This window comes from Aureococcus anophagefferens, assembly GCF_000186865.1.
Source record: "Aureococcus anophagefferens unplaced genomic scaffold AURANscaffold_23, whole genome shotgun sequence".
Taxonomy (NCBI): Eukaryota; class Pelagophyceae; order Pelagomonadales; family Pelagomonadaceae; genus Aureococcus; species Aureococcus anophagefferens.
This window is the reverse complement of record NW_008705583.1, coordinates 402132-427181: the sequence shown is the minus strand read 5'-3', so window position 1 is coordinate 427181 and position 25050 is coordinate 402132. Positions and strand designations below refer to the sequence as shown.

At 71.4% G+C, this 25050-nt stretch overlaps 4 protein-coding genes across 4 annotated transcripts; 2 read left to right on the top strand and 2 right to left on the bottom strand.

Moving 5' to 3' along the window:
* Positions 1–2172: 2172 nt before the first annotated feature.
* Positions 2173–3795, top strand: AURANDRAFT_31065 (hypothetical protein; the record flags this gene model as incomplete). The annotated part of the gene is made up of 1 exon (XM_009041753.1): positions 2173–3795. The coding sequence occupies one exon, from the start codon at positions 2173–2175 to the stop codon at positions 3793–3795; it is 1623 nt and encodes a 540-aa protein (XP_009040001.1).
* Positions 3796–4302: 507 nt separating this feature from the next.
* Positions 4303–4578, bottom strand: AURANDRAFT_17107 (hypothetical protein; the record flags this gene model as incomplete). Its single annotated transcript, XM_009041695.1, has 1 exon — positions 4303–4578. A coding segment is annotated over one exon (276 nt), but the record flags the coding sequence as incomplete, so codon positions are not given.
* An 8507-nt stretch (positions 4579–13085) lies between these two features.
* Positions 13086–14918, bottom strand: AURANDRAFT_30994 (hypothetical protein; the record flags this gene model as incomplete). Its single annotated transcript, XM_009041694.1, has 1 exon — positions 13086–14918. A coding segment is annotated over one exon (1833 nt), but the record flags the coding sequence as incomplete, so codon positions are not given.
* Positions 14919–16996: 2078 nt separating this feature from the next.
* On the top strand, positions 16997–17680 carry AURANDRAFT_31095 (hypothetical protein; the record flags this gene model as incomplete). Its single annotated transcript, XM_009041754.1, has 1 exon — positions 16997–17680. A coding segment is annotated over one exon (684 nt), but the record flags the coding sequence as incomplete, so codon positions are not given.
* Between the last annotated feature and the right edge of the window lie 7370 nt (positions 17681–25050).

The following is a 25050-nucleotide window of genomic DNA, read 5'->3' as shown; positions in this document are numbered from 1 at the left end:
CAGGGCGAGGAGCACGTCCGTGAAGTTCTTCTGCGCCGCGATGTAGACCGCCGTCGCGCCGTCGTAGGCCGCCGCGGAGCAGTCCGCGCCGTGGCGTAATAGCAGGTCGACGCAGCCGACGTGGCCCTGCTGCGCGGCGATGTAGACGGGCGTCGCGCCGTCGTGGGCCGCGCGGTTCGGGTCGCTCGACGCGCCCAAAAGCATGGCCAAAGCCTCCGTCGACCCCTGCTGCGCGGCGATGGCCGTCGGCGTCCAGCCGTCGTTCTCCGCCTTGTTCACGTCGCAGCCCGCGCGCAACAGGACGCCGAGCGCCTCCGTCTGGTTCTCCTGGGCGGCGAAGAGCGCCGGCGTCCAGCCCTCGCCGTTGGCGTGGTCCACGTCGCAGCCCGCGGCGACGAGCGCCTCGAGCGTCTCCCCGTGGCCCTTCTCGGCGGCTATCAGCGCGGGCGCCGCGCCGTCCTCGCGGCTCGCGTTGACGTCGCAGCCCGCCCCGATGAGGGCCTTGAGCACGGCCGTGTGGCCGTTCTGCGCCGCGACGTAGGCCGGCGTCCAGCCCCGCTCGTCGGCGTTGACGTCGACGCGCGAGCCCGACAGGATCGTCTGCACCTGCGCCGCGTCGCCGCGCCCGCAGGCCTCGAGCAGGCGCCGCGGCGATTCCTTGGCCATGGTGTGATCACTTGTGCTGCCGAACAGCCACGAGCCAAAGCCGAGCGGCGCACGATGGTCACGGCTTGCCAACAGACATTGCGGGGCTGCCACTCGATTATGAGGCACCGAGGCACTTCCTTCACATTGAACCAGGCCTTGAAAGAAAAAACCAGGTAACAATGTCATTATAAGTGGTGAGTTTTATTATGATTATTTCAAAACGTCTTTCAGTCCTGTTGTTTTGGAAAGTAATGAAGAAAAAATCAAAATATTGTTCTCAATTTTAAAAGATTCAATTAATAGCACGGCTTATAGATACATAACCGGCTATATTACAGGAAATCCTCTTTGGAATGATGTGCGATATGGCTGTATTCTATTTTTTATAAATGATACAAGAGCATTCATAGACATATCTCATCCATGTGGAAACTCTACACTGAATTGTTGCAAATGTGTAATAAAAGAAAAACATTGTAAACGAGTATCGATTAATGTCTAAATTCTAAAATATGTTGCCTTTAAACATGAAACTCTATCAGGTAGCACTATATCTGTTCCTCCTTTTCATGGAATTGAATATCCGAATCAGACTTTAGCGCGAAATGACACTGCGCGTTGCAGCATCGGACAGGGTCTCGTGCGAACCCGTAGATTCAAGCCGCGCTCGAAACGATGCGATTTCGGCCGAGGACGAGCCCATACTACGCGCCTGCAGGCGGCCGGGGGCGAGCAGTGACGTTGCTGCTTGCACATCGCAAAGAGTGTCGTCAAGCAACCATGGCGCCGAAGCAAACTCAGGCCGGCGGCGGACGCGACAAGATCCCCGACAAGCTCACGGACGCGGAGAAGAAGAAGAAGAAGCAGGAGAACAAGGCCAAGGCGAATCCCGTCCGCGCCCAGCGTCCTAACAGGAATCGAGTGCCCGCGCTCGGTCGCCGGGGGCGGGTCTCGCCGGGCGGGCGCGCCTGCATCGACGCCCCTGAGTCGGGCCTCCTTCTTCGAGTCGCGCATAGCCCCCCGCCCCTCCCCTCACCAGAACTTCTTGTAGGACAAGGCCGCGAAGAAGAAGGAGGAGCAGGACCGCAAGCGCGAGAAGCGCAAGGAGAGCGGCTCCACCAAGTCCTTCGGATAGGCCCCCGTTAGCCGTCGCTGAGAAGACACGCCGGCCCGTTCGAAAAATACATCGGCTTCATACTCGCCCGCCTCATCGACATCCGCTCGACCGCCAATCGCCGCTCGCCGCGACACCGACGCCAATCGCCGCTCGCCACTCGCCCGCCTCATCGACGTCCGCCGCTCACACCGACGACCGCCCGTAGACCGCCCGCTCGACCCCCCCCCCCCCCCCGCTCGAGTGTCGCTTTAGCCTAACATCTATCGCGTGTGACAAATCCCGCCGGCCCTTTTAAAGGGCAAGCGGCTGTGTTGAGGCCCCTGTTGAAGCGCAACCTCCAAGGCCTTGCAAGGAAGCAAAGCGATGTGCTAGAAGGACTCGATTGCCAGCGCTCCCTGCCGAACCGGATGCGCCGCCTCTTCAGCAGCCAGCCGCGCCTGGCGGCGCTGCGCCGGAAGCTCAAGCACGAGGCGCGCGCGCCGCCCGCCGCCGCCCCGGCCGCGCCGTCCAACGGGAGCTCCTTCTTCATCGAGACGCGCGGCTGCCAGATGAACGTGAGCGACTCGGAGGTCGTGCGGAGCCTGCTCCTCGACGGCGGCTACGGCGAGGCCACATCGGCGGCGGCCGCGGACGTCGTCCTGCTGAACACGTGCGCGATCCGCGACAAGGCCGAGGCCAAGGTCTGGACGCGGCTCCGCGATCTCCGGGGCCGCGCGCCCCACGGCGTCAAGCTCGCGGCGCACCGGAGGCCGCGGCAGACCGTCGCCGTGCTCGGGTGCATGGCGGAGCGCGTCGAGGAGGGCCTCTTCGAGAACGGGCTCGCGGACGTCGTCGTCGGTCCGGACGCGTACCGCGAGCTGCCGCGGCTTCTGGGCAACGTCGGCTCGGGCCCCCAGATGGACACGAAGCTCTCGCTGGTCGAGGACTACGGCGAGGTCTTCCCGACGCGCGCGGACCCGACGATGCGCCACGGCGCTTTTGTTTCGGTGCAACGGGGCTGCAACAACGCGTGCGCGTACTGCATCGTGCCCTACACGAGAGGTAGGGAGCGGAGCCGCGCCGTGACGACGGTGTTGGACGAGGTGGCGGCGCTCTACGACGCCGGCGTCCGCGAGATCACGCTGCTCGGACAGAACGTGAATTCCTACCACGACGCGAAGACGGCGAGCGCGTGGGGCCTGCCGCGCGAGTACTCGGACGGCTTCGTGCCCTTCGTCAAGTCGGCGAAGCGCGACGGCATGGCGGACGGCGTCCGCTTCGCCGAGCTGCTGGTGGCCGTGGCGGAGGCCGCGCCGGACGCGCGGATCCGGTTCACGTCGCCGCACCCCAAGGACTTCCCCGACGCGCTGCTGCGCGCCGTCGCCGACACGCCGAACGTCGCCAAGCAGCTCCACCTGCCGGCCCAGTCCGGGTCCGACGCCGTGCTGCGGTCCATGCGCCGGGGCTACACGGACGACGCGTACCGGGCGCTCGTGGACCGCGCGCGACAGACGATCCCGGGCGTCGCGCTCTCGAGCGATTTCATCGCGGGCTTCTGCGGCGAGTCGGAGGCGGACCACGACGCGACGGTGGCGCTCATCGAGGACATCCGCTACGACATGGCCTTCCTCTTCGCCTACAGCTCGCGGGACCGCACGCCCGCGCAGCGGCGGCTCGACGACGACGTTCCCGCGGACGTCAAGAACCGGCGCCTCAACGAGATCATCGCCGCGTTCCGCGCGGGGCGGGATGAACTGTCGCACGAGGCCGTCGGCGAGACGCACCTCGTGTTGGTGGAGGGCGCGCCGAAGCGCGCGCCCGCCGGGGCCGACGGGACCTTCGTCACGGGCCGCAACGACGGCTACCGCAAGATCGTCTTCCCGGACGCGCTCCCCGACGGCACGGCGCTGGCGGAGGGCGACTTCTGCCACGTCTACGTGGACCGCGTCGAGGGCGCGACGCTCTTCGGCGTGGCGGTGGCGCGCGCGGCCGGCGCGGGCGACCGACCGGACGTTTCGGGGGCGGAGCGGCGCGCGGCGGTGGGCTCGTAAGAATTAGGGCGGCCGCTCGGTCCCGCACGTCGCGCAGCAGAGGAAGGCCGGGTTCTCGTTGACGACGGTGCACGCCGGGCATCGCCAGCCGCGGGTCGGCGCGGCGGGCGGCGCGGCGTCGTCGTCGTCGTCGTCGGAGATGAGGTCGATGACGGAGGGCGCCGAGGGCGACCCCGCGAGCGCGCGCGCGGCGGCGGCCTCGTCGGACGGGACGACGACCACGAGCTCGTAGTCCTCGTCGTCGGTCTCCATCTTCTTTGGGACGACGCGGATGGGGTCGGCCTGCATCGACCGCGGGACGTCGACCTGGCGCCGGTCGCGCGGGCCCTTCGGGTCGCCGGGCGCGGGCGGGTCCGGCACGTTGTCGAAGACGTCCGCCTGCATGAGCTTCTCGATGCCGAGTTTGCGCGCGCGGGACTCGAAGATGCGCGCGAATTCATCCCCGATGAGCTTCGAGGTGTCCTTCCAGGTCACGCTCTTCGTCGCGAGCCGGGGCAGCTCCGGTTCGGACGCGAGGATCACCTGGGCGTTGTCCGACTTGAATTTGTTGATCGCGCGCATGACCTCGTCGACGGTGTCGACGCCGTCGAGGAAGCGGACGTCGACGGGCCGCGTCTGGCCGAGGCGGTGCGTCCGGTCCATCGCCTGGTCGTGGACCGTGGGATTCCACCAGCGATCGAGGAACAGCACGTTGTTCGCCTCGACGATGTTGAGCCCGACGCCCGCCGTCGCGACCGTCGCCAGGAGCACGTTGACCGACGGCGCGGTCTTGAAGCGCTCGAGCTCGGCGAAGCGCTGCTCCGCGCTCACGTCGCCGTCGTAGCGCACGGCGTCGCAGCCCGCAAACTCCTCCTGCTCGTGGATGAGGACGGCCTCGATCAGGTCCAGCGAGCTTTTGAAGAACGAGTAGACGATGACCTTCTCGCGGTCCGCCTCGGCCGGCCGCAGGCACTTGCCCTTGATCCAGTCGAGGGCCGCCTCGAGCTTAGACGACGTCGCGAAGCCGTAGTGGGGCGCGACCTTGGCGCAGTAGAGCTTCGGCGCTTCGCCCGGCGCGTGGGCGCCCATCTTCAAACGCGCCTTCAGATCGACGCACCGCGGGCACGCGCCCGGCGTGTCGAGGACGTCGGCGGCCTCGAGCTCGCGAAAGCACCGGCGGTGGACCTTGTGGCGCATGTCGCAAAAGCCCTTTGGGAGCGTGACGAGTTCCTTCGGATCCTCGGCCTCGACGCCGTCGTCGCCGTCGTCGGTCGGCGGCGCGTCCGGGAGGGGATCGACCTCGTCGTCGTCGTCGTCGCCGCCGTCGGTCTTCGGGGACCGGCTCCGTCGCACGTCGACGCCGTTGAGGAGATTGCTCATGATCGACGTCGACGCCTCCAGGGCGTTCTCCTCGCAGCAGACGCACTTGTTGTGGATGTAGGCCTTGCGCTTCGGCACGAAGGTCTGCGTGATGGAGCGGCCCCCGTGCGGCGCGACGGGATGCAGCAACGACGACCGCGCCATCTGAAAGTAGCAGCACATGAGCTTCATGAGCCGGTTCGCCTTGGCCTTCAGCCCCGGCGTCCGATCCCCCATACTGAGCGCTAACATGACGCCGCAGAACTCGCGGTAGTAGGCGACGGCCTGCGTCTCGAAGAACGCGTAGACCTTGAATTCGCCCGACTGCGTCGCGTCGAGCGCCGCGATGGCCGCGTCGACGTCCGACAGCGTTGCGTCGAGGGCCTTGACGACGGGCACGTCCAGGGTGCCCTGCGTCTTCGTCGGCAGGCCTTTCAGGACGATCTCCTTGCGCCGCGCGAGGAAGTGGCGCGGGCTGCCGTCGTCGTGCACGCGCCAGCGCCGCGTCCACTCGATGATCTCGCGCGTGCTCTTCTTGCGCGTCGTCTTGCGATCGACAATCGCGTCCTTCCACCAGTCTACGCTCGCCGCCTCGTGCGTCGCGTCGCCGAAGCCGACGAGCGCGGCGACGTTCGCGTAGGAATTGTTGAACGGCGTGCCCGTGACCGCGACGAAACGCCGCGCGTGGTGGCCGAGCAGCGCGGCGCCGAGGCCCCAGTACGCCGCGTCGTTGCGAATCATGTGCGCCTCGTCGACGCAGACGATGTCGAACGTCGGCTTTTCGACGGGCAGTAGGTGCTCCGCGACGAGGTCGCGGATGATCGCCGACTCGTCGTCCGTGCCCTTGCGCTGCAGCTCGTGGTACCAGACGATGTCGGGGTCCTGGCGCCCCAGCGTGCCGTCCTCGAGCTGCTTCTTGAAGTCCTCGGGCTTCTGCTTCGCGAGGTAGAGCACGTGGAGCTTGCGGAGGAGCAGGGGCGTCGCGCGCGGGAAGAGCGCGCAGTTCCGGGGCGAGCTGAAGTCGCAGCCCTTGCGCACGGCGTTCATCAGCGTGTACCGCGTCAGGAGGACGTAGAGCGCGCGCTCGCCGCGGTCCGCGTGGTCCGCGTGGCGCGCGAGCGTCCGCTCGAGCGCCGCGTCGCGGTCCGCGCCGCCGTAGAGGTGCACGGCGGCCTCGAGCTTCGCGAGGTGCTGCTGCCACTGCTGCAGGACGCCGTCGTTCGGGGCGACGATCACCGCCGCGAGCGGCGCGGCGACGCTCGCCGCGCCGCGCCGCGCGGCGGCCGCCCGGCCCGCGCGCGCCGCGTAGACGGCGCGCCGCAGGACGCACGCCGCGAGCGTCTCGACCGTCTTGCCGAGGCCCATCTCGTCGCCGAGCACCGCGTGGCGGTCCTCCGTCAGCGCGGCCGACGCCATCGTCTCGTTGCAGTCGCCGCCGACGATCGCCCGCGGCCAGCCCGCGGGCACGCCCGCGGCGAAGCGGATCGCCGCGAGCTGGTGCGGCAGCGGCGGAAAGCCGAAGCCGCGCCGCGCGAGCGCGCGCGCGAGGAACGCGTCGCTCTCCGCGGCGGTCAGGGCCTCCGGGTCCGCGCAGGCGAACGCGTCGGCCGGCGCGTCGGCGCCGTCCGCGTCGACGCGCGGCTGCGCCGGAGAGAAAGGCTTTGTCTTCTTCTTGGGCGGCTCGTCGCACTCCGAGTCGTCGTCACTCGACGAATCGAAGAACGATTTCTTCGACGGTGGCGAGAACATCTCGATGTCTTCGCCCTCGTCCTCGCTAGACGATTCGCAGAGCTTACCCAACGAGCGGCTTGGGCCCATCGTGAACCTTCTCGATCGAGTCGGACCGCCGCACCGGGGCCCGGAGATTCCCCGGGGGTTTCGAGATGCTCTCCCACACTGAGGCCTTACGCGCCCCTACGCCGTCGTCATGGCGTCGGCCTCCTTCTCCTCGAGGTCCTTCTTGTCCTTCTTCTTCTTCGACTCGCCCGACGCCTCCTTCTTCGCGGCCTTGTCCTTGGCCTTTTGCGCCTTGGCCTTGGCGTCCTTCTTCGCCGCGTCGGCCGCGTCGGCCTTGGCCTTGGTCGCGTGCTTGAGGAAGCAGCCCTCCTTGGAGATGGCAAACTGCTGGCCCTCGGCGTGGTTCGCCAGTTTTTTCGTCACGCCCGCGACGGCGTCGTCCTTGGACGCGGCGGCCGCGTCCTTGCCCGCGCGCGCGCCGACGGCGCCGACCTCGCGCGCGTCCTTGTACGTCGTCTTGAAGACGGAGGAGTCGCCGCGGACGTAGTACTCCAGAATCGCCGGCGTGCCGACGGCGGCCCTGGCGTCGCCGTCCGCGCGGACGACCGTCGCGTTCACGGCGATCTCCAAGCCGCCCTTCGTCGCGACGTCGACGTAGGCCGCGCCGAACTTCGTCGCCTCGTTGCCCGCGACGGCGTTCCAGATGACGGCGAACTCGCGGCTCATCTCCGCGTCCTCGCTGTTGTAGAAGCCCACGATCGACACGCACTTCTTCGCGAGGAGGTTGGTGAAGCTCTTCAAAGTCGCGAGCTTCGCGCCCTCCGCGGGCTCGACGGCGGCGCCGGGCGCGAAGCCCTTGCCCGTCTTCGCGGCGTCGAAGACCTTTTGCGCCTTGCGCAGGGGCGCGGGCGCGGGGAAGACGGCCGCGTTCGCGGCGCCGGCGGCGGCCGCCGCCTGCTCCTCCTTGCGCTGCTTCGCCTTGAGGATGGCCTTGCCGATCTTCGACTTGGCCTCCACGGCCTTGGCGAGCTGCTTCGCGTTCTTGGCCTCGCGGAGCTCCCAGGGCTTGGCGAGCGCCGCCGCCGTGCCGTTGCCGCGCAGCAAGGGCGGCGCGAAGTTGCCGCGCTTGTACGGGTTCGCCGCGGAGAAGGACACGGTCTTGTTGCGGCCCCCGGCGTAGACGCGCCGCACGGGCGGCCGCTTCACGATGGGGTGGAGCCGCTCCTGGATCTCCAGCGGCGCGCCGGAGTCGCGCGACGTCACCGTGCTGTCGGCGCCGAACTGGCGCAGCAGCACGATCACGAGGATCAGGCTCGGCAGCATCATGCCCACGAAGGCGCCCCGCGCCATGTCCTTCCGCCGCTCGTCGCCCGCCGGCAGGAGCTTCATATTCGCGCGGGGCTGCGCCGGCCGACGGCGGCGAGAGGCGCCTGGTGGGCTGCGCGGGAGGACTTTTTGTGAGCGTCAACATGAGTGCATCAAAGCGAGCGGCGCCGACATTGCCGCCCAGGCGATAAGCAGGGTGGGCCGAAGCTCGCGTCTCCACCTCACGTGAGGTCGCCTGAAAACATGGCCAAGTCCGTGCGCTCGAAGGTGAAGAAGAAGCATCGCTCGTACATGCGCGCGACCATCGGCGAGAAGGTGCGCAGCGCGAACATCGACGCCGCCTCGAAGCGCGGGGCCGCGAAGCGCGCGGGCCGCGAGAACACGAAGACGCTCAAGTTCATGAAGGGCGCCCTCGGCGCGGGCCAGGTGGACCTGGGCAAGGCCTACTACGACGCCATCGTCCGGCCGTCGCAGGAGCTCGTCCCCGAGGACGAGGCCGGCGACGACGACGACGAGGACGAGGACGAGGACGACGTCGCCATGAGCGGCGACGAGGCCGACGGCGAGGCGCCGGCGCCGACGCCCGTGGCGACCCTCGAGGAGGAGGCCGCCTGCCAGCTCTCGCTCCGCACGAAGCAGGAGATGGCGACGGCCAAGGTCAAGCTCAACCGCTACGGAAACGGCAAGCTCCGCGGCGGCGGCTCGGGCATGTTCTCCAAGCGCGGCCGACGACGCGCGGACGTGACGTCGTCGCGGCCCCCGAAGGAAATGGTCTCCTTCTGAGCCAAGTCCGCCGCGGCCCCGCTCCCCGTTCGACCTTCGACGCGCGCCCCGCCCAAGTAACCGAGGACGCCACGCGCCTACTGAGCCCGGGGGCCTGAATTCCATCCTCACGCGACGTCGTCGAAGTCGTCGCGCGCCGCGCCGCTCTCGAAGCGGCGCTGGATCGCGTTCCACTCGTCGTCGTCGTCGTCGTCGTCCGCGGCGTCGTCGAGGCCGCGCCGCTCCCGCGCCCAGAGCACGAGGCTCGCGCGGTGACCCGCCAAGACCGGGGAGACGCGGTGCCAGAGCGTCGCCGAGGGGAACGCGACGGCGTCGCCGGGCCGGAGATGGACGGGACGCCGGACCCACCGCCGCGCGGCGCGCCGGCGCCGGCGCCGGCCCCGCCGCTGGAGGAGGACCTCGAAGCGGCCGCCGGCGTCGCAGGCCTCGAGGAGCGCCACGACGGAGAACGCCCGGGGAGCGGCGTCGTCGTCGACGCCGTCGTTGTCGCGGTGCCACTGGCGGTAGTGGCCGCCGACGCCGTAGGTCGCCAGCTGCACGCTCTCGTAGGCGAGGTCCGCGGCCGCGACGCGTGGCCAGGCCCGGGCGGCGGCGACCACGCAGCGGCGCAGGTTTCGGAAGAGCCAGCGCGGCGCGCGGCGCGGCTCGTCGTCGTCGTCGTCGTCGGAGCTCTCGGCGCTCGGCACGCCCTCCGGCGGCGCGAGCCACGAGATCTTGGATTTTCGGGCCGCCTCGTCGCCGCCGTTCACGTGCGACGCCGGCTCTAGCGCGATGCCGCGCGCTTGGACGAACCGCTGGAACCGCCCGAGGTCGTGTCGCGAGAGCGCCGACTTGAAGACGAGGAAGGGCGCGGTCGCCGGTCGCCGCCGCCGCCTGATGGGCCGCCCGGGCGCGACATGGCGCGCGTGCGCCGCTACCATGATGCTTTTAGGCGTAGAAAGCTCCCAAAATGCCGAACTGCTCTCCCATGCCGAAGCTTTGGGCTGCCCCGCCGCAACATCGGATTCATTTCCCCCAAAGTGAAGCAAGACGATGGCATCATGCGAGGTGCAGCCCTCATCGCGCTGCTACGATGTTCCGCCGCGTTCCGCATCGAAACACCAGCCTGCGACCTCGTGCGGCGCGAGATCGCCGCCTTCGCCAGAGGTCCGCAGGTCGACCCATCCAGCAAACTCCTCGTCGCCTCCTTCGGCGGCGGCGGCCTCGGCGACCAGGCGTCGGGCTTCCTGGGCAGCCTGGCGCTCGCCATGCTGACGTCGCGGCGCCTCGCCTTCGCGGCGGACGACGCCGGCGCCATCGTCGGCGCGGCGCTCGAGCCGTCGTTCCCCGTACGACGCGTCGCGTCGCCGCCGTCGCCGACGTCGCACGCGGCGTGCGCGGACCGAAACGTGAGCCTCGCGTCCCTGCGCGTGGCGTCCGACGGCGCCGCGGCGACGGACCTCTACTGCGCGGGCCACGCCCTCGAGCGCGCCTTCGGCGGCGGCGACGACCCGCGGGCCTTCGGCAGAGCAGCGAACGCGTTCTTCGCCGCGGACGTCGAACGCGTCGTGCCGGGCAACGCCGGGGACCGCCTGCTGCGCCACTGGTTCGCCGCCGCGGCGAACGCGACGAAGGCGTCCGCGGACCTGCTGGAGCTCTCCGCGTGCGCGCTCCGCGCCGCCCTGAAGCCCTCGGCCGCGGCGCGCGCGGCCGCGGCGGCCGCGGCGCCCTGGGGCGGCCGGAGGCCGGAGCGCGTCGTCGGCGTCCACGTCCGCGCGGCGCGCTACCTGCGCGGCGACGCCTACGGCGGCGCCCTCGACGACGCCGTCTTCTCCTGCGGCGACGAGGCGAACGCGACGGATTTCGCGGACGTCTTCGCCGCGGCGGCCGAGGCCGAGCGGCGCCTCGGCGGCCCCGCGACCTGGCTCCTGCTCTCGGACTCGGCGGCGCTGAAGCGCGCGGCCGCGCGGGCCTACCCGGGCAAGGTCGTCGCGACGGCGGCGGCGCCGCGCCACGCGGCCGCGGCTGCCGCGCCGTGCGGCCGCCGCCTCGACGGCCCGGCCGTCGACGTCGCCGCGGAGATGCTGCTGCTCGCGGCCTCGGACGCCATCGTCGCCGGCGCGTCGCGCTTCGCCACGGTCGCGACCTTCCTCTGCGAGCCCTGCGCCGCGGCGTACCGCCTCGCCGCGTGCCCGGCCGGCGGCGGGCCCCGGAGCGTCGCGGCCGCGTGCGATGCGCCGGCGCCCGGGGACGTCGTCGGGACCCACGTGCTCCTCGGCGCGCTGCCCCTCGCGCACCTCGTCTTCTAAGGATGGCAGGGCGGAAGTCCCATCGCCCGATAACTGCTTCAACATCTCTTCACGATGCCTTTGAGAGCACCGCCGCTCTCGAGAGCCGCCGTGCTCTCGCAATCGGATCCACGCTCGCGCGCCGCCGCCGACCGGACGGCGCGCGCCGATCGCGCCGCGCGTCTCGCACGAGCGCCCCGCGTCGCCGGCAGCGCCCCGAGGAAGCCGCCGTCCCGCGACGACCGCGCGCCGCGAGCCATGGTGAAGATCTCCAAGGTGCGCCGCCGCGCCGCGCGCCGCGCCGCGCCGCCGCCCGACGCCGCCGCGCGCCCCGCCGCAGACGATCGTGGTCCAGTCCATGTACATGCTGCTGCCCGGCGCCGTGCTCTACGCCATCATGAAGCCCGGCCAGAAGACCGAGGCCGAGCTCCGCGCGGACCTCGAGGCCAAGTACTCGCACAACATCAGGAAGAACGTGGGCCAGCGCGAGGCCATGCAGAAGCGCGACGCCCGCGCCGCCATGTTTGACGACCGACGGGTCCCAGCCGGCGGCCGCGCAGGTACTTCGACAACATGAAGCACGGCGGCGACGCGGAGCAGGACAAGAAGATGGCGGCCATGCTCCACAACGGCGGCAAGCACGTCGTCAAGCCCACCTACGACGAGAGATTTCGCCCCGACAAGTAAGTTCTTTTGGCTCCGCGGGTCCGTTCGTGAAAGCGGCGCGCGCGCTACGGCATCAGGCCTGGCATCGTCGACTGTACGTCCTCGTTGCCTCTGGCGAGCGTCGATGCGCCGCGCTTGAGCGCGCTTAGAGCTGCGCAATGCTCCGTTCCGCTCCCACCGACGTCGCGTGCCGGCTCGCCGCCGAAGGCCTCGGCGAAGCCGACGTGCCGCTGGCCCTCGAGGCCTTCGCCGACGCGCTGCCCGAGGGGAGCAAGCTGCGGTCGTCGCTCGGCGCCCGCGGGAGCTCGAAGCGGTCGCGCTGGGAGGCGCTCGTCGCCGAGGAGCTCGCCACGGCGACGCCGGCCAAGGAGGCGAAATACGACGACGCCGGCGACGCCGCCGAGGCGCTCGCGCGGCTCTGCGCGCCCGCGGCCGCCGACGGGGAAAGCCTCGAGGCCGTCGACGCCGCCGTCGGCCGCGCGGCCGCCGTGCTCGCGCGCGCGGCGCCGAGCGCCGTCAGCGTCGAAGCCGTGACGCGCCTGCGCGTCGCTGCGCAGCAGTTCCTCGCCGCCTGGCTCTGCCGGCTCCAGCTCGCGGCGCGCCCGTCGGAGCGGCGCGACCGGTCGGGCCCGCGACGCGCCGCGGCGAAACTCGTCGGCGCCTACGGCGCGCTGCTCGTCAACGACGCCGCCGACGGCGCGCCGGACGTCGGTTGCCTCCCCGGCCTCCTCGAGCTCGCGGGCTTCGCCGGTTCCGGCGCCGAGGTCTTGGCGTGCGTCGAGGCCTTCGTCGCCGGCGGGCCGCGCGACGACGTTGCCGCGGTCGCGGTCGCGGTCGCGCTCATCGCGCGCGGCGACGTCGCGAAGGCGGCGGCGGCGGACGCGCGCGCCTTCGTCGCCGTCGCGCTCGCGGCGAAGACGGCCACGGCCGCGTTTCCGGCCGCGGCGGCCGCGGACCTCCGCGCTTTGGACCGCGCCGTCGGCGCGCTCGGCGTGCCCGCGGGCCTCGTCGCGACGCTGGAGGAAAGCCGGGACCTCGCGACGCCCGACGCCGTCTCCCGCTGGGTCGCCGCCGCGCCCGTCGCGGTCCTCGTCCAGCTCGCCGCGGAGCTCGAGGAGTCGGACGCGGCGTAAGTTGTCCAAACGACACCAGGGGAGTTTTAGTAGTGCGCAATCAGTTCGCCCCCGCGGCGGCGCTCGGGAGGGACGACTCGGAGCCCGCGGTGCTCAGCAGCGACCGGGAGTCCTCCTTGGAGATGTTCGCCTGGCGGCGCACGAGGTCCGCGTAGACGCCGCCGTCGCGCGCGAAGAGCTCGTCGTGGGAGCCCTCCTCGACGAGCACGCCGCGCTTCATCACACAAATAGTGTCCGCGTCGCGGACCGTCGAGAGCCGGTGCGCGACGACCATGACCGTGATGTTGCACTCCTTGATGAGCGCGTCGAGCGCGTCCTGCACGGCGCGCTCGCTCTCGGCGTCGAGGGCCGACGTCGCCTCGTCGAGGAGGAGCACCGCAGGGTCGCGCGCGAGCGCGCGCGCGATGGCGATGCGCTGCTTCTGGCCGCCCGAGAGCGCCGCGCCGCGCTCGCCGACGTCCGTCTCCCTGCCGTCGGGCAGCGCGTCGACGAAGGGCTTCGCGTTCGCCGCGAGCAGACAGGCGTCGACCTTGGCCGCGTCGGGCTCGAGGGCCGTGCCCTCGAGGCCGTAGATGACGTTCTTCTCGATGGACCGCGCGAAGAGCACGGGCTCCTGGCCGACCATGGCGACCTTCGTGTGGAGCCAGGCGTGGTCGCGGCTGCCGACGTCGTCGCCGTCGAGGAGCACGCGGCCCCGCGTCGGCGCGTAGAAGTGCTGGAGCAGCGCGAGGCAGCTCGACTTGCCGGACCCCGACGGCCCCACGAGCGCGACGACGGACCCCGGCGCGCAGGCGAAGGACACGCCGCGCAGCACGGGCGCGTCGGGCCGCGCCGGGTACGTGAAGTGGACGTCCTCGAAGCGCACCTCGCCCGCGCAATGCGCGTCCGCGAGCTTCTTCGACAGCGGCGCCGGCGGCGCGTCCGCGCCGGGCTTCCGGTCCAACAAGACGAAGACCTTGTCCGCGGCGCCCAGCGCGTCGGCGATGTTCGAGAACATGTCCGCGAGCGTGTTGAAGCTGTCCGCGAGCGACTGCGTCAGCAGCATGAACGCGACCAGACGGCCGGACCGGAGCTCGCCCTTGTCCACCAAACGCCCGCCGTAGAACAGCAACAAACAGGTCATCAGCGTCGGCAGCGCCGTGTTGAAGGACTGCCAGCAGGAGTAGGCGCACGCCTGCAGGACGCCGACCTGGCGGTACTTCTCGAGCGCGGCGCCGAAATCCGCCGCGACGGACGGCTCCGCGGCCATGGACCGCACCGTCGCCATGGAGCTGAAGGCCTCCTCGGCGACGCGCATGGCCCCCGCGAGCTCGTTCTGCATGCGCTTCGACAGCGCCCAGACGAGCGCGCCGTAGCGCTTCGTCGCGACGCCGATCACGGGCACGGAGCAGCACGCGACCAAGGTCAGCTCCGGCGACGTGTGCCACATGAAGGCCAGCGTCGTCACGAGCTGCACGGCCGTCCGCGCGAAGACGTTGACGTTGAGCGACACCTGGTCGCCGACCTTGGACGTGTCGCTCGAGAGCCGCGAGTTCAGGTCGCCCGTGGGGGTTTCGTCGTAGTACGCCAATTCGAGCGTCAGCAGGTGGCGGAAGAGGGCGTCGCGGATCCGGACGTTGATGCGCACGCCGATGAAGGAAAACAGGCCCCCGCGGCAGCCCGTGCAGACGGCGCCCGCGGCCGCGATGACCGCGAGCTCCGCGACCTGCGCCTTGAACCGCTTCCCGTCGCCGGACTTGATGAGCGCGTCGAGCGCGTCGCCCGTCCAGAGCGAGATGGCCGACGTCGACAAGGCGGCGAGCACGGCGAAGACCATGGCGGCCCAGAAGTAGAGCGCGTCGGGGGACGCGATCTTGACCAGCGACCGCAGCGTGCCGCGCGTGTCGGATTTGGGCTCGTCCTTCTTCGGCTTCTCGGGCGCCTCGCAGTCCGCGTCCCCGCCGAGGAGCGGCACGGCCAGGCCGTTCTGCTCCGAGCTCCGAGCGCGCTCCCGCGCCGCGGCGGCCTCGCTCGCGCGGAGCCAGCGGCAGAGCGCCCAGGGCTGCGCGTACGCGAAGAACGCGTAGGCCCCGCAGGCCGCGTCGAAGAGCTCCGTGACGTCGTCGCAGGAGCGGCCCCGGGCGCCGAGCGCGCGCGACACGGCCTTGGACAGGGCGAAGGCCAGCTCGGCGAGGGAGGCGTGCGCGCGGCCCGCCTCGAACTTCTCCGCGCCGACGCGTCTCGATACGATTGCCGACGCGACCGCGCGCGCGACGCAGAGCGCGACGAGGTCGGACGTGCTGGAACCGTAGAAAAAGGGCCAGCCGAAGGCGCAGGGGTTGACGGCGTGCGGCGGTTTATAGAGCGACAGGCCGATGGTGACCACGAGGTCGAGCAGGGTGACGACGCCGCAGGTCAGCGCGAGGCGCCGCGGCGACGGCGCGTCGTCCGGTTTCGACTCCGTCATGGGCGGGCGGCACATATATGGGTCGTCGCGCAGCGGTGGTGTCTTGCGCGTTCGCTCGCGCGGGTGCTGGGTGGACACGACGTCGTCGAGGGCGGAGGTCGTGACGGTGTCGGCTGAAGGTGTGGACCAGAGTGGTGCGCTCGGCTGCAGCGGTGCGTTCGGCTGCAGTGGGGCGATGCCTCACGCCGGTCGTTAAAATGGCCGCGCGAAGGCAACCAGCGACGGGGGCTCGATTGTCACACGCGTCTCCGGGTGCCTCCAGGACGATGTCAGACGAACGTATTTGGATGGCATTCGAGCAAAAAAAGACAAAAAAGAAACGAGCAACACTCGGGATTCCAACGTGGTCACCCACCGTAGTACTAACCAAGCTCGATCCGGCTTAACTTCGCTGAGCTGACGGGAAGCGGTGCTCTCCGAATGATATGGTCGCTCGTGTTGATACGCTTGCAAAACTGGATATAAACAGGCAGCCCCAGGTACAGGTTCGAATTGGGGCAGCCACATTGCGCTGCGATGAGACCATGACAAAATGGTGGGTGGGCTGCGACGCTGCTGTGATGCTGGGAGAGCTAGCATAGACGGCGATGGCGTTCGCAGCCTGGTGGCTCGTCGCGACGCTGCGGCTGCTGGACGCGACAAACACAAGTTTCGATGCGCAATCGAAGGCGCGGCTCGCGCTCGTCCGGCGCTGCGCGGCGCGCCTCGACCGCGAGGCCGGCGCGTCGGGCCTCGTCGTGCTCGTCCATCAAAACAACGCCAGCGTCGCGCTCGTGCAGATCGCCAAGGGCGGCTCGTCGTCGCTCAAGGCCTTCGCGGCGCGGCGGTTCCCGGGCGCCGCGACGCTCAACGCGTGGGCGCACCAGGTCGCGCGAACGGAGCCGCGCGTCGTCGCCTTCGCGCGGGACCCGCTCGAGCGCTTCGTGTCCGGCAGCTCGAGGTCGTCGCGCGCGGCTACACGTTCCGCAACGGCTCGAAGCTCGTTGGCGTCGAGCGCGGGGTCAACGTCGCGGCCGCGCGCCAGGGCCGCTACGCCATGGGCCGCGACGTCGCGGACCCGCCGGGCGCCGTCGCCGCCTTCGCGAGCCGACTATTCGACGGGCGCGTCGCGGCCGGCGCTCTCGAGCACGTCGCACCGCAGTGGCACTTCCTCACGCGGCCGCGCGGCAAGCCCGCGCTCGGCCTCGACCACCTCGGCCGCGTCGACGCGCTCGACGCCGAATTGGCATTCCTGTTCGGCCGGGGCGCTCCGACGACGCGCGAGCGGGCCCGGCCGGCCGCGACGGCCGCCGCGCGGCTGCCGCAGAGCCTCGAGCGCCGCGCGTGCGCGTGCTACGCGGAGGACGCCTGCTGCCTCGACGGCGCCTTCGCTTCGCGCTGCCCGGAATTGGACTGCGACGACGACGCGACCTTCCGCGCGGCGGCGGACTGCCGCCGGGCGACGCGCCACTTTCGCGGCGGGTAATTAATGTTTCCTGCATGTTGAAGCTGAGGATCGCTCTCCGATGGCCAGCCCGACGCTGCGACTCGCTACCCTGTTCGCTGCGGCGCAGGGCCAACAGAACGGCCCCAGGTCGTTGGGCTACGAGCTCCGCTTCGTCGACACGGAGGCGCATCCGCTCGCCGTCTGCAACGATGGTAGTCCGGCGGCCTATTACTATTACAAGGGCAGCTCCGATGCCTGGATCGTGCACCAGCAGGGCGGGTGGTGGTGCTGGGACGCGTATAGCTGCCAGGTCCGCTGGGACCACTTCGCGAACCACACGACGGAGAAGCGGACGCTCATGAGCACGAAGGACCTCCAAAATCTCACGGACGCGTTCGACACGTTCAACGGCGAGCACAACACGGGCCTCATGGCGCACGCGCCGACGAACCCGATGGCGAACGCTTCCAAAGTGTTCCTCGTCTACTGCTCGTCGGACTCGCACGCGGGCAACAGGTCGATGGGCTCCGACGGCGCGGGCGAATCTAAATGGCACTTCCGCGGGAAGGAGATCGTCGCGGCCGTGCTCGCGGAGCTCCGCAGCGAGGGTCTGGACGGGGCCTCCCACTTTTTGCTTACGGGCGGGTCGGCGGGCGGCATGGCGACGATCAACAACGGCGATTGGGTCGCGGACCTCGTCCGCGCGGCCGCGCCCGGCGCTCGGTACCTGGCGATGCCCGACACCGGCTTCTTCCTCGACGTGCAGCCCGGCGCCATGTGCCAGAGCCCCGACTCCTACGAGTGCAAGTGCGCCGCCGGGTCCGCGGCGAGCGCGCCCGACGGCTTCAACGCGGGCGACGGCCACGCGTGGCTCGGCCGCGGGCAGACGCTCGCGCAGCAGATGCAGGCCATGCACGTCTACACGAACGGCGCGCCCGACGCGTCCTGCGCGGCGTTCTACGGCAGGTGGGGCGCGTGGCGCTGCTTCCTCGGCCAGTACGCGGGCCCGCATCTGACGGCGCCGACGCTGTTCCTCCAGAACCAGATCGACGAGTGGCAGGGGTTCTGGAACGGCTTCTTCGACTACGCGACCGACGCCGGAGCCTTCGAATACATGGCGTGGTTCCGCGAAGAGTCCGCGCGGACGCTCGGGGCCGCCGCGGGCGACGACGTCTACGTCTTCAGCCCGAACTGCTACCATCACGGCCTCGCCTACGACGACATCTTCTGGCAGGTGACCGTCGACGAGTGGACGTCGGCGTCGATGATGGAAGCGATCCTCTTCGGCGGCGCCCCGCCGCCGCGGCTCGTCGTCGACGACTGCGCCGGCCAGCCGTGCTCGCCGAAGACCAGCGGCCACGACGACTGCCTGCCCGTGGCGCCGCCGTCGTCGCCCCGCACGCACTACGGCGACCCGCGCGCGGGCTGCCTCTGGGACGAGGTGCGCCTGGAGGCCGCGTGCGCGCCGCGCTGCGGCGCCGACGGCGCGTGCCCCCGCGACGTGCCGCCGGGGTCGACGGCGACGCCCGCCTGCGCCATCACCGACGGCGCGGGCGTCAAGCTCTGCGCCCTCGAGTGCGCGAGCGGCGACTGCCCCGCCGGCGCGTCGTGCGACCGCGTCGCGGGCGCCGGCATCTGCGCCTACGCCGAGTAACCTCGGATAATTAGGAAACCGCGCCGCCCCAGGGCCCCGCGGACTGCCCCGCCAGTGCGTCGTGCGAGCGCGTCGCGGGCGCCGGCATCTGCGCCTACGTACCGGTAGACGGCAGCGCCTAGTAAACAGCAGCGAAAAAGAATTAGGAAACCGCGCCGCCCCAGGGCCCCGCGAATCCCGCGCTCCGGACCGCGGCGTGCTCGGGCCTCAGGTCCTCGGGGACGAGGTCGTCCGCGCCGACGACGGAAAAGGCCGCGCGCGGCTCGGCGACGGCCGCGCGCCAGGCCCGGGAGATCGTCGCGCCCGCGTCCGGCTCGGCCATCGTCGCGGCGAAGGCCCCGGCCTCGTCGCGCGCCTCGGCGCAGGGGCCCCGGCAGACCGCGGCGATGTGGTCCGCGTCGAGCGCCTCGACGTCGACGCGCCAGCGGTCGTCGCGGAAGCCGTCGACGACGACGGCCGCGGCGGAGAAGGGCCCGCGGCCGCCCCGCGCCAGCGCGTAAAAGGTCACGCGGTTCAGGTCGAAGGCGAGGCCGTCGCCGCGCGCCTTGACGTAGGCCTCCTTGCAGGCCCAGAGGCTGCGGAAGTGGTCGAAGCGTTTCTCGCCGTCGCCGACGAGCACGAGGGCGGTCCACTCGTCCTGGGAGAAGGCGACGGCGTAGTGGCCGAGCTCCTCGAGGTCCGGCGGCGCGCGGTGCGGCCCCCGCGCTCGATCCGCGCAGCAGACGTCGACGCCGACCAAGCACAGCGGCTCCGACGCGACGACGACGAAGTCGCCCTCGTGGGAGATGTTGAAGTTGAAGTTCGGGAAGGGCCGCGCGCCGGCGGCGGCGGCGAAGGGCTTGCCGCCGGCGGTCCGCGCGATCGTCGCCGGAGCGCCGAGCGCGCGCGCGCAGCACCGCCGCGCGAGGAGCCGCGCCAGCAGCGCGCGGCGCCGGTCGGCCTCGAACTTGAATTCGAGCACGCGGTCGCGCTCCGCGGGCTCGCGCACGAGCGCCGTGCGCAGCCACTCGAACTCCCGCGACCGGTGCGGCGGCGGCGGCGCGCCGACGCGCCACGTCGACAGCCGCACGGCCCAGCGAACGGCGCCGCCGGCAGGTTCGCCGGCGCAGCGCGCCTCCCGCTCGTGGTCGAGCCGCCAGGTGTCCGGTGGTGGGGAGCGGTCCTCACCGCTCCAGAGGGCTCCCATTTTGCTCTGCCCACTCGAGATGCTCCTTGCCTTCAACAACCGACTTCAACGCGCCTCGCAGGCTGCCCGCGACACCAATGGCCGACTCGTTCCGCGCGGCGCGCGCCCAGGAGCGCGACGCCGCGGCGGCGATCGAAGAGAGATTTTCCCATTTGACGGCGGGCGACGAGCCGCCGCCGGACAAGACGAAGCGCGGCGGCAAGCGGCTCCTGACGGAGGCGGCGGAGCGCGACGAGAACTTTCGCATCGCCTGCGGCGCCTTCGTCAAGGACAAGGTCAAGCCCGGCGTGCGCCAGAAGTACGACCTCGACGCGGCGAAGCGCCTGCTGCGAGCCGAGGGCGCGGACGTCGACTCGCGCGACGGCGACGGCTGGAGCGCTCTGCACTGGGCCGCCGCCGAGGGCTACCTGCCCGTGGTCAAGTACCTCGCGGCCCCGGGCGTCGCCGACGTCGACGCGCTCGACGGCGAGGGCTGCACGCCGCTCTGGACGGCGAGCTACAACGGGGAATATCAGGCCGCGCTCCAGCTGCTCGCGAGCGGCGCGGCGCTGGAGCCGAAGGGCAAAGCGTCGGGCGCCGCGATGACGGCGTCCAACGCCGCGCGGAGCCAGCGCAACCCGACCATCGCCGACGCCATCGACGCGGAGGCCGAGCTCCGGCGGCGCGACGCGGATCGCGCCGGGAAGCTGCGGCGCGGCGACCTCGACTACGACGAGTTCCGCGCGTCGCTCCGGAGCGTGTCGAAGAATCGATAACGTTAGACGGGCGCCGCGTCTCTGTCGGCGAACGCGTCCCGGGGGTCGTCGCCCGCGGCGGCGGCGGCGGCCCCGGGCAGCGCGCGCGCGAACTCGGCCCGCGCCGCGCCCCGCGGCAGCGCGAGGACGAGCAGATCGAGGCCGGCGCCGGCGGGGCCCCGGGCGGCCCGGCCCCAGGCCGCGGCGACCGCGGCCGCGTCGTTGCCGAACGCGCCGCAGCCCCACGCGCCGCCCACGAGGGCCGCGTGCCCCGCTTCGACCGCCGCCGCCGCGACGCCGCCGACCTTGGCGTCGAGCCGGCGGTCGCCCTCGCCGCCGCACTCGCGGAGCGCCGCGGCGACCGCGGCGCACCAGAAGACGCGCCCCGGGTCGCGCGAGTCGCCGGCGGCGTCGGCGTCGCGCCACGCGCCCGTGCGGTCGCAACGGACCACCGCCACCTCCCTCACGTAGAGCGCGCCGTCGGCCGGGATGCCGAAGGCGCCCGGGCACCGCTCGAGCGCGAGCCCGAGCGACGACGCGCGGCAGAGCGCCTCCTCCTGCGTCCCGCGCTGGCGGCCGCGCCACCCGCCGCCGGCGTTCGAGTCGGAGGCGAAGTCGAGCACGCACGGCGCCGGCGCGAGCCCGCGGTCCCGGAGCCACAGCTCGGCATAAGCCGCCGCCTCGAACGACGTGCCGTCGAACAGGACCAACGCGGGGCCGCCGCCGCGCGCGCCGCCTCGCGCCGGAACCGCGGCGCGGTCGATCCGCTCGGGCGGCGTCTCGATCGCGGCGCGGATCCGCCGGCGCACCGCGGCGTCGGCGCCGCGGTGTGTTGGGGACAGCTTTCCGGCGGTTAGGGCTGCGATCGTGGTCGCCGCCGTCTCATTCCGCGGTGCCGCCTTGCCGCTGCCTTTGCCGCCGCTGGCCTGGCGCTTCTTCTTTGGCATTTTGCGCGATGAAGGCTGCCGGTCGTCTGCGGTGTGTGTGGTCAGCACCGCAAATTGGCTGCGGTGTGGGCTTGCTTGCGAGGCTGCCTCTCGACGAGGAGGGCTTGCGTGAGGAATGTTCTCTCATCAAGACAGGGTATTCGATACCCTCTTTTGTGTGCCGGTGTTGAAGAGCAGGGGAAAGGTTTCCATTGCAGCCCCTCGAGAATTTCAGGCAAGTTTCAGGGGCCAATGGCGGGCCGCATGTTGTGGGGCCTGTGCGCCCTGCTCGCCACGTTCGCCGGCGCGAGCGTCGTCGAGGACGGCCTGCTCGTCGACTTTGGCCTGTCGCGGGCCGAGTGCCTCGCCGGCTCCTTCGCCGACGCGGCGACGACGAACCTGCTCGGCGCCCTCGAGCGGAACAACGCGACGACGTGGTGCCTCGACGGCGTCGGCGTCGGCGGCCAGGAGGAGGTCGTGGAGGTGCACGTGGCGTCGTCGCGGAACGCGTCGGCGCTGGCGGCGGCGCTCGCGGACGCGGTCGCCGCGGGCTCCGACGGGATCACCGTGGAACTTTGGCTCGAGGTCCGGACGCTGGGCGACTCACTCGAGCACCAGCCCATCTTCGCCCTCGGGTCGCGCGACGCGGCGAACACGGTCTGCGACGGGAACGTGGGGCTGCGCATCTCGGAGGTTGGCAACGAGCTGGAGATCGAGATGGTCTTCCAGGGCGAGGCCGCATACGACGACGGCGAGATGACGTCCGGCGAGTGCCTAAGCCGGACGACGGACACGGGCCTCCTCGACCATTTCGCCGACGGGCCGGCCCACCTCGTCGTCGCCGTGGGCGAGCAGCTCGACGTCTACGTCGACGGCGCGCTCGACTTTTCGAAGAACTTCATGTACGGCTACGACTACGCCACCTTCGACTTCGCCGCGGCCTGGCCCGCCGACGAGTTCGTCGTCGAGCTCTTCTCCGACGGCGTCGCGCGGCGCGCGACGTCGGGCTACGACGGCTTCGACGGCGACGCGCTCGCGCTCCGCGTCTACGACCGGAAGCTCACGGCGGACGAAGTCGCGGCGAACTACGCCGCGGCGCTGCCCAACTCGCCGCCCGTCGTCAAGAACATGGCGGCGACGATCCACGAGGACGGCGAGCGCGACGCCGGGGCCCTGGTGAACAGCACGCCGCGCGTCTACGCCGCGCCGCTGCCCTTCGGCCTCTTGGGATCCGTGAGCCTGGCGGCGACCGACGTCGACGACGACGAGGCCTACCCGACCTACGGCGGCGCGGCGGCGACGGCCTACGTCGCGTCCCTGCCGGACGTCGGCGAGCTCTATCTCGCCGACGGGACGCGGCTCGAGAGCGCGGATCTGCCGGTCGCGGTGGCGGCGGCCGACGGCTACGGCGTCGTCGCGCGGCCGCCGCGAGACGCGTTCGGGGCCGCGGCGGCCATGGCGTTCACCTACTACGCCGTCGACGGCGTCACGGGCGTCGCCTCGGCGACGGCGTCCGTGTCGCTGACCGTCGCCGCGGTCAACGACCCGCCGACGCCGTCGGCGAACGAGACGCTCTTCGCGTTCGCGGGAGCCAGAACATCCCTCCTCCTCGGCGGCGCCGACGTCGACGACGCGCTGTACGCCGCCGTCGTCTTCGGCGCGGGCGCCGACGTGCGCCTCACGGGCAGCGACGGCCTCGACGCCGTCGGCCGCGACCTCGCGGACCGCGTCGTCTTCTTCGAATTCGTCGGAAACGTGACGCCGGGGACCATGGACCCGGCGACGGGCGTCTTCCGCAACGACAGCTTCGCCTTCGCGCTCGTCGACCCCCACGGCGCCCGGGGCTACACGGCGAACGTGAGCGTCGCCGTCGCGAGCCCCGCGGTGGCCACGCCGACGGCCGCGCAGGAGGTCGGCGAGCGCGGCTACGCGTCGACGACGGTGACGCTCCGCGGCGCGGACGCGAGCGACGCCCGGGCCGATGTGTGTTTTGAAATCACAAGGCTTCCCGCGCACGGCGTCCTCTACGACCCCGCCGGCGGCGACGGCGCGCTCGCGGTTGGCTCGGTGCTCGCGGGTCGGTCGAGTTACCCCTACGACGCCGGCGCGGCCGTCGACTACGTGGGCGAAGCTTCCTACTTCAACGTGCCCGAGGTCCGCTGGGACGGCGGCGGCGTCGGCGCGGACCCCGACGCCATCGCCTACGCCGCCGTCGACTGCGCCGCGCCGGCGCGGCGGTCGCCGGACGCGGCCCAGCCCGTCGCCGTCCGCAACGTCAACGACGCGCCGACGCTGACCGCGGCGACGCTGGCCTTCGAGGTCTACGCCGCCGGCGGCGGCGCGGCCGACGACGACGACGCCTACCCGAGCGAGGTGCTGCTGGCCGGGCTGGGCGTCGGCGACGACGACTTGGACGTCGACGCGGTCCGCGTCGACGTAGCCGCGGGCAAGTACTCGAGCCTCCTGTCCCTGGACGGTGACCTGCTCGCCGGCGCCGACTTCAACTCGGCGGCCTACTGCTTCGGCAACGACGGCTGGAGCTGCCACGGCGACGGGACGACGGACCAAAGTTTCTCGTTCCTCGCGGCGCCGGATTTGGCGGACGCGCTTTTGAAGACGCTGACCTTCCGGTCGACGGCGGCGAACTCGCGCGACGTCGTCGCCGTGGCCATCTACGACGGCGCCGGCGGCAACTGCCTCGCGGCCCACGCGTCCGAGTCCCACCGGCCGACGTGCTTCGCGCGGAACGTGTCGCTGACCGTGGAGGTGGGGGCGTACGCGACCTTCGCGTCGTCGAGCGACAATGACAATGCCGGGCTCCCCTGGCAGCTCGCGCTGGGCGTCCTCGGCCTCGGCGTCGTCGTCGTCTGCTCCTGCGCCATCCAGTGCTACCGCACGTGCTGCCGCACGAAGGAGCAGCGCGACGCCGCGCGGAAGCGGATCTCGTCGTCGTTCGCGCGCGGGAACCCCGGCTTCGGCTCCGCGCGCGAGTTCGAGCTCCACGGCTCCAAGCCCGTGTAAGATTACGCCTCGAATTCCGCCATGGCGGCCTTGCGCGCGAGGAACGCCGCCGTGGCCTCGTCCTTGTTGGACGTGATCTTGCCCCCGGGGTGCGCCATCGTCTTCTTCGGCACGGGCGGCGGCGCCGCGGCCTCCTTGGCGAACTTGGCCGCGCGGTGCGCCCGGCGCAGGTCCTCCTTGCTGTCCGCGCGCGCGCGGACGACGGACCCGCGCTGGGGCTGGGGCGGCCCGCCCGTGCGCCGCCGCTTCGCCTCGCCGGGCGCGACGATCGTAAAGTCCGTCGCGAGGCCCCGCTTCGGCGGTTTCGTCGCCGGCGGCGGCGGCTTGCCCGCGCCGACGACCCGCGCCGCGCCCACCGCCTCGCGCGCGAGCGCGACCTCGTCGACCGAGGAGTCGTCGCCGTCGCCGTCGCCGTCGCCGTCGGAGTCGTCGCTCGAGTCGCCGCCGTCGGAGTCGCCGCCGTCGGCCCCGTTCGCGCCCGCCGCCGGCCCGTTCAGCGTCGTCGCCCACTCGCGGGCCCACGCGTCGTCGTCGTCGTCGTCGTCGTCGTCGTCGTCCGGAAAGGCCGGCCCGAACTCCGCGGCCATCTCTTCCGCGACCGCGGCGTCCCAG